The 11,987-nt window shown below is 43.2% G+C and overlaps 1 protein-coding gene and 1 long non-coding RNA gene across 2 annotated transcripts; one reads left to right on the forward strand and one right to left on the reverse strand.

Moving 5' to 3' along the window:
- Positions 1-4: 4 nt before the first annotated feature.
- On the forward strand, positions 5-6,425 carry LOC121288658. The gene is made up of 3 exons (XR_005945402.1): positions 5-144; positions 3,526-3,601; positions 5,613-6,425. It is a non-coding gene; the product is annotated as an uncharacterized LOC121288658 (long non-coding RNA).
- Positions 6,426-8,251: 1,826 nt separating this feature from the next.
- Positions 8,252-9,193, reverse strand: LOC121288442 (olfactory receptor class A-like protein 4). Its single transcript, XM_041206974.1, is given in 1 exon segment — positions 8,252-9,193. A coding segment is annotated over 1 exon segment (942 nt).
- Positions 9,194-11,987: the final 2,794 nt, after the last annotated feature.

An 11,987-nucleotide genomic window follows, 5' to 3' on the forward strand; every position in this document is an offset into this window, starting at 1 on the left:
CTGGAGAAGATGCAAGAACAAGAAGTCAAATTTAAAACAAGGAAGACCAACTACTGACTTCCACTCGAAACGGCGGAGGAACTCCCAAGTCCTGAAGCGAAACAAAACAGAGAGAAAATAAAAGTTATTTACTGAGAACAGGAGGTGGGCTCAGCAACTATATTACATGATGTTATGTTGTTAGAGAGAAGTCGGGGCAGACTGAGCTCAGCCCCGCCACATTGTGAGATCCTTTGACGCAACGGGAGCTGCCGCCGCTGAGTTTATTCTTTTCAAGCAGGGCCTAGCGTCAAGTCTGAAGCCGCGGGCTTGCGTACTAGCGCCGGCCCGCCAGAGGTGACTGGCGCTCGGCACCGGCCGCTTCTCCCTTCGCCGCTCTTTACTTTTCAGTGAGGGTGCGGGCGGGGACCCGGCATGAGTCCAGCCCGGCCTCCCTCGGATTCAGAAGTGGGGGGTGTTCCCAGAGGCCTGGACCTGGCGGCTGACTCACCCTTTGGGCCTCACAGAGAGAGGCAGAGGCAGCCTCTGCCTTATTCATCTTGGACCGTTGACCACCCCGTACCCCGAGCCTCAATGTCTTCTGGTGCTAAACTGTTCCCAATCCAACCTTAACCCTCCTCAATCCTTAGTCTAGTCTCCTCCAGCCCAAACCCACTCTAATCCCAGGCTCTCCCAATCATAATCCATTTTTAACCTAACTCAATCCCATCAATATTCCAGCCTCTTTATTTCCAATGTAATCTAACCCTGACTTAGTTACAATCCATCCCCACTTTATAGCACTCCTCTAAATTAATTTGTCATTTTTATATTGCCTTTTGCTAGTAAAAATATTTCTCGTTTGGTGTTGATTCTCACTGAGGGAGGGCTTTGGGTTTCAACCGCTTGAAAGTTCAACTCCATGCAGCAAATATTTCTGCATGAAAACAAGCCACAAGAATGCTTCTCTGACTCTTCGTGCAAATAACAAACGTTTTCTAGTTTTGTTTAAAATAAACATTTACTTTTAACATTTTGTAGAGGGTAAATGTATTGGCCAGTGTAGAACTAAACCATGCAGACCCAAAGAGGTGTTAGTTTCGTCCCAACCTGTGCTGAATTATATATATTTTTGGGAATTTTTTTTACAATTGGTTACTTTGCACTGCAATTGGTTACACTGCCCCAGGCTAGGTAGGAGATAACTTAGCCAAAACCAAAATTAACTGAAAAAACTCAGCAGGCCTGACAGCATCTATGGAGAGGAAGACAGAATTAATGCTTCGAGTCTGTATGACTCTTCATCAGAACTAAAAAGAAATAGAAGTGAGGTGAAATATAAGCTGTTAGAGGGGAGTGGGACAGGTGGAGCTGGATAGAGGGCCAGTGATAGGTGGAGGCAAAGAAGAGATTGCCAAAGATGTCATAGACAAAAGGACAAAGGGGTGTTGACGGTGGTGATATTAGCTAAATGATGTGCTAATTGAGGGTGGAAAGCAGGATGACCAAGTGACTGATGGCCCTAGTGGGGGTGGGGTAGGGGGAAGGGATCGAAATAGGCTAAAAGGTGGAGATAAGGAAAAAGGGGGATCGGAAAGGGGATGGAGATGGAGGAGAGAGTTCATGATCCGAGGTTGTTAAACTCAGTGTTAAGTCCGGAAGGCTGTAAGGTGCCTAATCGGAAGATGAGGAACTGTTCCTCCAGTTTGCGTTGAACTTCACTGGAACATTGCAACAGGCCAAAGACGGACATGGGCATGAGAGCAGGGTGGTGTGTTGAAATGGCAAGCGACAGGGAGGTCTGGGTCATGCTTGCGGACAGACTGAAGGTGTTCCGCAAAGCGGTCACCCAGTCTGCATTTGGTCTCTTCAATATAGAGGATACTGCATTGGGAGCAGTGAATGCAGTAGACTAAATTATGGGAAGGGAAGTGAAGTGCTGCTTCACTTGAAAGAAGTGTTTGGGCCCTTGTACAGTGAGGAAGGGGGAAGTAAAGGGGCAGGTGTTGCACCTTCTGCGGTTGCATGGGAAGGTGCTGTGGGAGGGGGTTGAGGTGTAGGGGGTGATGGAGGAGTGGACCAGGGTGTCCTGGAGGGAACGGTCCCTATGGAATGCCGATGGGGGGGTGAAGGGAAGGTATGTTTGGTGGTGGCATCCTGCTGGAGTTGGCAGAAATGGCGGAGGATGATCTTGTGAATGTGGAGGCTGGTGGGGTGATAAGTGAGGGACAAGGAGGACCCTATCATGGTTCTGGGAGGGAGAGGAAGGTGTGAGGATGGATGCGCGGGAGATGGGCCGGACACGGTTGAGGGCCCTGTCAACCTTTTATCTCCACCTTTCCCCTACCCCACCCCCACTAGGGCCATCTGTCACTTGCTCGTCCTGCTTTCCACCCTTAATGTCACCATTAGCACATCCGTTAGCTAATATCACCACCATCAACACCCTTTTGTCATTTTGTCTATGACTTCTTTGGCAATCTCTTTGTCTATCATTGGTCCTCTATCCAGTTCCACTTGTCCTACCCCCCTCCAACAGCTTATATTTCACCTCATTTCTATTTTTCTTTAGTACGAAGAGTCATATGGAACAGAAGCGTTAACTCTGTCTTCGTTTCCACAGATGCTGTCAGACCTGCTGAGTTTTTCCAGTTATTTTTGTTTTTGTTTCAGATTTCCAGCGTCCACTGTATTCTGCTTTTATCTTAGCTGATAACTTAGCCAACGTCTTGATCACCACTGAGTTATTCCTGCTGGAAAGTAAGAATTGTGAACATTAGGTGAGACAAAATTGAGCTTCACTGTGGTGCTCCCATAACAGTCAAATATCCTGCTGATATTTTCTAAATTAAAACATGAAGAGTATTGTTATTTCAGTGAAGTACTTGAGGTTGGGAGGTGCTTGAACTTCACGTAGAAAGCATCAACCCTGTCATGGAAGAAAGGGAAAAATGTGATTTTTTAAAAATGTATTTAATGTACATCCATGTTCATGTTACCTCCAGACTTGAATATTTCAAAGATAAAAGCAAAAAACTGCAGATGCTGGAAATTCAAAACAAAAACAAAAATACCTGGAAAAACTCAGCAGGTCTGACAGCATTTGCGGAGGGGAATACAGTTAACGTTTCGAGTCCGTATGACTCTTCACCAGAATATTTCAATGCTCTCCTGGCTGGCCTCTCACCTTCCTCCCTCCATAGATTTGAGTTCATTCAAAATCCTGCTCCCTATATATTGAACTGCGCCAAGTCACATTCATCCTTTGCTCCCATACTCGCTGACCTACATTAACCCCTGGTTTGACAACACCTCAATTTTAAAATGCTTATCTGCATTTCCACCTCTCTTTCTCCTTTAAGACACTTTATAAAAGTTACCCCTTTTGCTGAGTTTTTGTCCATCTGTCCTATTATTGCCTTATGTGATTCAGTGTCAAATTTTGTTTGTTAGTTTTCCTGTGAAGCACATTTTGCCATTTTACTATGTTAAAGGTCCATTTTAAATGCAAATTGTTCTTCTTAAGATTTTCCTCCATCCCTTTAGAGCAATCCAGACAGCCAAAACTTGCACAGTTCACCAGTGAATACCACAAGTATGCCACCTGTTCAATTCTGCTCTGGTAAGTAGGTGTGTAAGGTGGTAACCATAGTTCTGATATCACGGGTCAGTTGTTGGTGAGGTATGATTGCTCTTTGTCTTATTTCCACTTTGCATCAACACCCATGTTACAAAGCAGATCTCACTGTGAGGGGAAATACTTATGTCAGCTGTGAATTCACATTTAGCGATGTATACAAGTTCAAATTTTAAGTCATTAATTTCCTGGGTAAATGCTTATCTTCTGAAATGTTTAAAGTTTTCTCTGGATTGGGAGACATTCCAGAAGAGGCTCAAGGGGCTGAATGGCCTACTTCTGTCCCTATGTTCCATTCTCGGGAAAGAAGGATGTTAGATAGTTAATCCTCCATATTCTTGGAACATTGAGAACTGGACAGCAATGTTCCCTCACTGTTTCAGCAATCTTGAGTTACAGTTTGTGTTTTTTGGTTACAAACTGTACTTAGATTGTTGTGGTAACTAACTGTTGAGAGTTGTGTGAGGATGGGCTGATCTCTGATTATTCCTTTCTCTTTATGTGGAAGGCTCTCATGTCCCCTTGGCATCTTCCTGATGCTGGCCCACTTATTCAAAGAGTTCATTGTGTCTGCAATAACATAATTGACTGGTAGTCTGCCTCTGTATACATCACATTAATACACAGCGATAGCATGTTTTGTATTGAACTGCATTTAGCAAATAATGCTTCAAAGCACCTAGAAAATCCCTGGTTGGCATTTGGTTAGTTGGGTGGCCCAGGTCATGCCTGGGACAAAGAGCACATGCTTTCCTTTTGGCATTACAAATTTTAAAATTGATCTCCATAAAAGAAGCTAGTGCATGGGATTCCCTAAACTGCTTGGAGATGGGGAACAGTTAAGGTCAAAACACTTTTCTTAGTGAAGATAATATTTAAAAACGTAAATGCACTTAAGAAGTGTGAGTCTGATCACTGGTGGTATAGAGTATTGAATGCCAAATTGTGCAGATTAAGTTCATCTGCTGTGTCCATAATAAGTGGTGTTTTTAACTGACTTTCAATGAATATTTACTGCTGTGTTAAAAGAAGTTGGATATGTGCACTGTGAAATTTAGGGGCAAGATTGTGGTTCACCACCGGTTGGTGATTAAAACTTATCTTCCAGATGATGTGAAAATTGGTTCCTATACAATTCAGTATGTTTCACTGTGGTTGTGTGGTCGTGCGGTTTAAGGCGCTGGACTTAAAATTCCAGTCTCTTAATGAGACGCGAATTTGAATCCCACAATTCAATGTGGATGTCACAGATGCATACTCGGTAATGAAAATGCTTGAAATAATGAAGCACACAAAGAGCAATGTACATGGGTTAACTGTAGGTTTTATTAATCTTAGCAATATAGGCAAAATCACAAGATAGGTATGGATGACATAACCATTTTAGCTCATCCAGCAGAATAAAACCCACACATCCATACTGTTATTTTATTGTGTATTGAGAGGCCCAGGTTTCTTTTCTTTCTTGATTGCCCTTTGCATAAAAAAATAGTTCCTGATATTTGCCCTCAACATTCCTTACATCAGTTTTAACCAATACCCTCTTGTTCTAGTATCCTGGCATTTCTTGAAGTAAAATTTAATATGTTGTATACTTCTGTAAGGTTTCCTCATAGTCACCTTCACTCTTGGATAAAGAGTCCACTTTCTCCAATCTTTATTCAAAATCAATCCTCAATCACTAGGGACCAGTTTGAGGTCCTCCTCTTCACAGTCTTTAAGATCTGAGTGTTTCCCTTTTGTCCTTACAACCAAAATTACACCCCCAATGCACTGTACAATTTTAGTATAATATCTTCTGGCTTGTACTCAACTGGTCTAGCAATGTAATTCAGCATTCTATGCATTTTGTTAATTACCATTCCACGATGATTTGATATGTTCATTTTAAAATACATAGTAAATGAATAATGGCCATAAATGGTGTAAATTACTCTGTTGCATTTTTTGACATGCTATTGACATATTGCTTTTTGCAATATTGATTTTTTTGCAGTTAGTTTTTTATACCACTTTGAGAGCTATGAAAGACAACAGCAAAAACACACCATCGCAGAGCAGCTGAACATGGATGAAACACGAGATGGAGCTATTGAGCTATGAGTATCTGGAGAACTCTGGGACAGCGCTCAGAATGAAAGATCTTGCTATATTGAAAATGTCAATATCAGCATATGTTGATATCAGCACATGTTCTTCATTCTTATAAAGAAAATTGGATAATTATCTGAAGAGAAAATATTTGCATAGTGACGGAAAAGGCAGGTAAGGTGAACTAGATGAGTTGATCTTACAGAGACTCAGCTTGGTCATAACAGGCCACATGGCCTCCTTCTGTGCTGTAGCCATTCTATGATTCTATGCTCAAACATTTTTGCATTTCTCAAACTACTTGATCCATCAGGTGACTTGATTGTCTTATTTCAGGAAGCTGATGATACTTTCTGATAAAGCATTGTGTTTGAGGGCTACTCAATGTGAGGAGGGAACCCTCTACGCCTCCTTCTCAGAGAGAAAATTAATGCTTTATGCAGTTCTTCCATCTGCCCACATCTAATGACTCTACTATGTACAGGATCTTGAGCATTGACAACCCACAGATTCCTCATTCAAGGGGTTATTTTTCAAGAGTGAGGCAACACAGTTAATGTTGGCAAGTCATAGGGGATGTCACAGCTGAGCCTGATTCTGTCACCACCCAATATTGGCTTGTGCATTTTCCAGCACTGGATGGTGATCAGGAGTAGGAATTCCAGTTGTTTTCAATTTCTTAACCCAGGGGCATGAAAACCAATTGTAATGCCCCCCCGCCCCCCCAAAAACTTGCATTTATATAGCACCTTTCGTAACATCAACATTCCCATGCACTTTACATCTAATGATGTACTTTTGAAATGCAGTCACTGTTGTCATGTAAGAGACATGGTGGCCTGTTTGTGACAGTAAAGTGCCACAAACAGCAACATAATAATGGTCAGATAATCTACTTTAGTGACATTGGTTGAGGGATAAATATTTGCCAGGACATGGAGAACTTCATTGTCCTTCATTGATATAGTGTCATCTTTACATCCATCTGAAAGGGAAGACAGGGGGCGGAATCTTTTTGAGGCATCGGGTCTTGCCTGCCAGCTGGATAGCTGGTGAGAGACCCATGCTGCCTCTTTTTGGGAGCCAGTCAGGCAGTGGCGAGGCCAGCAGTGGATCTTCCCATGGAATCAAGACCCCAGGGGGTGGAAGACTCAGCTAGCCCTTGTGCTCAGCAGCGCCAGTAGAAAGGCTGTAGCTGCTGCTAGAAGAACAGGCGCCGGAGTCCCAGGAACGTGGAGTGACCCAGGCCACAGGTAAGTAGTAATGCGGTAGGGGTCGTGGGGAGAAGAATGTCAGGGGGGTGGCAGCAAGGACAGGGAGGTGGCTCTCGACAGCAATCCCCTCCTTCCCGACATCAGGCATTTATTGCCTTTGATCGAGGGACCCTCGCCTGGAGGTGACCAGCAGCCCGCACAGCTTTACCTGTCGTGCACACTGCATGGTGACAGGCCCACCGACAGTGGGTTAATACCAGCAGCAGTGGGATGAAGCCCTTAAGTGGTCATTAATTGGCTACTTAAGGTGCCCGGGGTCTCAATTTAATGTCACGGTCAGAAAGAGGATGCCTCCAACAGTAAAGCATTCCCTCAGTACCATACTGGATTATGTGCTGAAGCCTCTCTGGAGTGGGACTTGAAACCCATAACCTTCTGATCACTAACCACCACCCTAGCTGATCTCTGCTGACTCAGTATATTGATTTGGAGTTCAAACTTGGGAACTTCCTGAATGTTATGACTCAGTACACTTAACTGGTTTGGAAAATTTGAAGAATATTAAGGGGATCAGCTACTGAATTATAAAAACAGAAAAATAGAGACAGTTCCTTCACTGCTGCTAGATCAATATTCTGGAACTTGCTTCCTAACAGCACTCTGTGTGTTCCCACACCACATGGACTACAGCAGTTCAAGGAGGTGGCTCACCACCACCTTCTCAAGGGTAATGTGGTACTGTCGCTGACCGCGGACTGGGGTTCGAATCCCACCTTGGCTGATGGTGAAATTTGAATTCAATAAAAATCCGGAATTAAAAATCTAATGACCCGGAAACCATTGTCGATTGTTGTGAAAACCCATCTGGTTCACTGGAAGGAAATCTGCCATCCTTACCTGGTCTGGCCTACATGTAACTACATTTGACTCCAGGCCCACAGCAATGTGGTTGACTCTCAAAAATGCCCTCTGAAATGGCCTAGCAAGCCACTCAGTTGTCACCACCACCTTCTCAAGGGCAACTAGGGATGGGTAATAAAAGCTGGCCCAGCCAGCAAAGCCCACATCCGCTGAATGGATAAATAGGGACCGGTAATAAATGCTGGCCCAGCCCCGGCAGCGATGCCCACATCCTGTGAGAGGAAAAAAAACTGAAGTGAAAAGGGTGGAAAATCCACCGGAGATGGAAGTCGGCAGTTATGGGCGAGGAAATATGGACCAGAACAACGGGAACCCTAAACTCACGGCCGATTAACAGGACACACTGTATATTCATGAGGCCTCAGATATCTGAACTCGGCACTACTTGTTAAGAACTGGGATGCTTTTTTTAAAAAAAAGAAAATGAGAATACTTTAATATGCAACACCTTGCAGACTTTATGTCGCAACTTGCTGTGTCCTGCAGCGAGCAACAGAGGACTGAAGCCTATAAACACGGTGGCGCAGTACTTTGCCAGGGTCAACAAAAAGGCAGTGGACGTGCCCCCATTGTGATTGTAGTAACTGACAGCCAGCAAGTGGGTGCCTGTACACAGGACAAACAGTGTCACTAGCGTCATGATCAACTTGGCTGCTGTCCTCTCCATTTGCACACTGTGCAAGTGCTCGTCCGCGATCACCCTGATGTGTTTGCTGAGATAGTACACGGTGCTGAGATTGGTGCTGACCATGAATATGATGGGTATGAGTTCATGAAGAATGAGGGAGACCACTGCGAACGTTATGCCGCTCTCCGGAGTGGGGAACTTCCAGACACAGCCCAGGAAAGGCTCCATGGTGGTGCTGACCACCATCAGGATCTTCGTCTCGTTCCCACTGGCAGTCCGGCTATAAATGAAAGCTGGGATTGCATAGAGGAAATTAACAAGTCACACCGCAAATAATATCGCCATCACGTACATGATCTCCTTCATCTTTGTGCTCAGGTGGAAGTGCTGTTTTATTTTGAGAAAGTGGAAATAGCTCAGACAGAAAGTGACCCACACGCTCACAGACTTCAGCCACACCCAGAGGAACATGAACACTCGGCACCAGTGGAGGCTCAGCAGAATCTTCACCCCCGACTCCGTAATAAACAGAAGGATGTTCCGAAAAATGGAAATGAGCAAGTTGACGGCTGCCAGGTTGGTTAGGATGATGTCAGAGGCGGCGAGGCCGTGGCTCTCCACTGTGGTGGCGAGTATTGTCACCAAGACCAAAATATTCCCCCAAATCCCCAGAAACACCAGCAACCCATAAAAGATGAGCTGAGCTGTAGTCTCAAATTCCATCGCCTCGCTCCTTAAAACACATTATCTCCAGATTAGCGACCTGAAAAAAGATGTCTTAAAATGTAAATGAATCGGCACAAAGGTGTATTTTTAAATCGAGCCTGTTGAACACGATCAGTACTTTCACAGGTTATCATACTTGGCACCATTTGTGGGACTTTTTCCTGTTTTCTGTCCTCATCCTAATCCCAGCACATCATAAATGTGGGTTGTTAGACTCTTGCAATTTCCCCTCTCTCATCTTTGCTCAGTAGCCATTCACCCGGAGCTGGATGGTCTTCCACGGCAAAGAGTTGTCCCTGGCCAGGTGTTGCAGACTAGCACATTCCAAGGTCCAGGACTACATCCTGGGGGACGAATTAACCTTGGGGCAGCCTCGCAATGGGGAAATGTTGCTGTCTAAGATCTTTCAGCCATAGTGCATGGAGGGGCTGGGAATTGTATAGATCCCTCAGGCTGTATGATTCACATTGAATGTATGCTGTGAATATTACATATATCACAATTGTATTGAAGCACCTGAGAGTGCAACATGATATATGTCGATAACTTAAATACCATTGCACTGTATGACTGTCCATAATGACCATGTTGAAATTTCTGTAATGTTCATTGATTGTATTGAAGCACCTCATGATCTATGTGGAAAACTTGAATATGATTGCACTTTTTGTGATGGCCATTGTGAAATGTTTTGTAGTGTTCTTTCAGATATTTTATGAATAAAGTATATTTTAAAAAAAACAGCTCTACAGTGAGTTCTGGCAGAGAGCAAGGAATTGCCATATAGGGAGTTGTATTTCACTGAAGATTTTTTTTAGGCAGTTTTTTGAGACCTCTTTTCATTTTTTAAAGATGTTCTCCTGTTCCCTCTCCTGGTGCCAGATGTCAACTGAAGGGACATACAGGCAACCCATACCAAACAATTTGCTCATGTTTCTGTCTGTTCAGTTACTTGGAAGCGTCTGAACAGAAGGCTTATTTCAGCATTGATGTCCCTTCCTCATTACCTGCCCTCCACTAAGAGTCAACTCCTGAGGCCTGGACTGATAAGGACCTGAACATGTGGGGAATAATATATATAGACGAAGCCTCATCATCCACCACTATCTGCTGGATGCATTTGTTCATATTTTCTTTACAATTCATATCTAGATGAATAATTTCAGCAAAAGACTGATAAAAAATGCAACAAGTAACAGAGTATCAGTCTGAACTCACAGGCAGCTCTGGGTCTCAGTAGAGTTGTGGATTAGAATCTGTGGACAGCACTATGGCACATATAGACATTCTTCAATGTGATAGAATTTGTGTTAATTATTGTTCTTCAAACATGGACAGGCCTTATCCCCATTCTGATGCCAGGCAGGTCTGCAGTACTGGAGAGCACTATTGTTGACTTACTAGGCTCATTAATGGGATTTGAAGGTGCAGACCTGAAGCCTTGTACTCTTGTAGGATACAACTTCATAGGTGCCAGTAACCCTCTTACACCTTGTCCAAATGCTTGTTCATATTTGGAAGCTTGGATTCATCACAGCTTGCTTTGGATAACCCCGCAAGGCAATGGATTAAAAATGTGATGGTAACTGGACAAGTAGCAGGAAATTTACCAATGATCTATATCCATCAGCTCACCTTTTTAATTGATCAAATAAATTGGTTCATAACTTTCCTTAAACAGATTTAGGGGTCCATAAACTTTTGATTTTTGTCAATCTGTGCTTAAGTTCTCTGAGCTGAGGGTAGTTGGACATCTCCTAAAGGAAATAGTCAACACTGTGACAGAGAAAGGGAATACATTACAGTAAAATCAATCCGGCATTACAGAGAGTCAGATCACCAAAGAAATTAACCTTTGGTTTCCATTTATGAATAAATTTTGTGCTATCAGTGATTGTGGGTGCAAACATGTACTAATACTGCATGTTATATCCTTGACCAGGTGATCATCCTGGTATATTTACTGAGTAACTCAATTTGGTTACCAAGAAATTCTATGTCTAACAAAATTAGAATGGAATAAACTGGGAATGCACAACAGGGCCAGCAGCACATGTAAGATGTTGATGTTTCATTAAAGTACAGAAAGTCCACACCACAGCCTGTGATTACATGCCACTCCTTGACTGTACAGTCAGACTAAACCTGTCTACACACTTCATTATTCTGGTAGAATGGGTTTGACTTTCAAATTCATGCCCAGTTTGTCACCCTACTTGCTATTTTTACCTTTGTAATGTTAATCAGCTCTGTCCCTGTGACCATTGAACCCCTCATCCAAGCCCTTATCACCTCCAAGGTCAACCTTTTCAATATTTCCTCCACTAACCTCAAGAGGTTCACTTGGCATAAAGCTGTATTCAGTCCCAATCAGCCTTGTCCTGATCCACTTGCAAATTCAGCATTTTCACTATTCACCATTTTCTATTTTTTAAACATTGAATTTCCTGAAGTTCTTCAAACTGGGGCCAATTTTCCTGTGCAGTCATAGCATTGTAAACGTGATGGGGACTTCTCTCAGTTTATTCAACCTGGTGAAATCTTTAAGCATGTTCTTTTATAATATATTTACAATGTTACTAACTTGTACTGAACAGAGGAATGTTCTCAACACATTTCTGAGGTTGCTAAATACTTCACATGTCATATTACAGTTAACAAATTTCAGTTAAGGAAGCAAAGGCAAAGGTATAGGCAGCTTATAGGCACAGTCAGCAAGTCAGGGGTACATTAGAGTTCAGCACAGCAGGACAGAGGTCATGATCTGAATATCCTGTACCTTTACATGGAA

Source organism: Carcharodon carcharias, chromosome 15, assembly GCF_017639515.1.
Source record: "Carcharodon carcharias isolate sCarCar2 chromosome 15, sCarCar2.pri, whole genome shotgun sequence".
NCBI classification, from domain to species: domain Eukaryota; kingdom Metazoa; phylum Chordata; class Chondrichthyes; order Lamniformes; family Lamnidae; genus Carcharodon; species Carcharodon carcharias.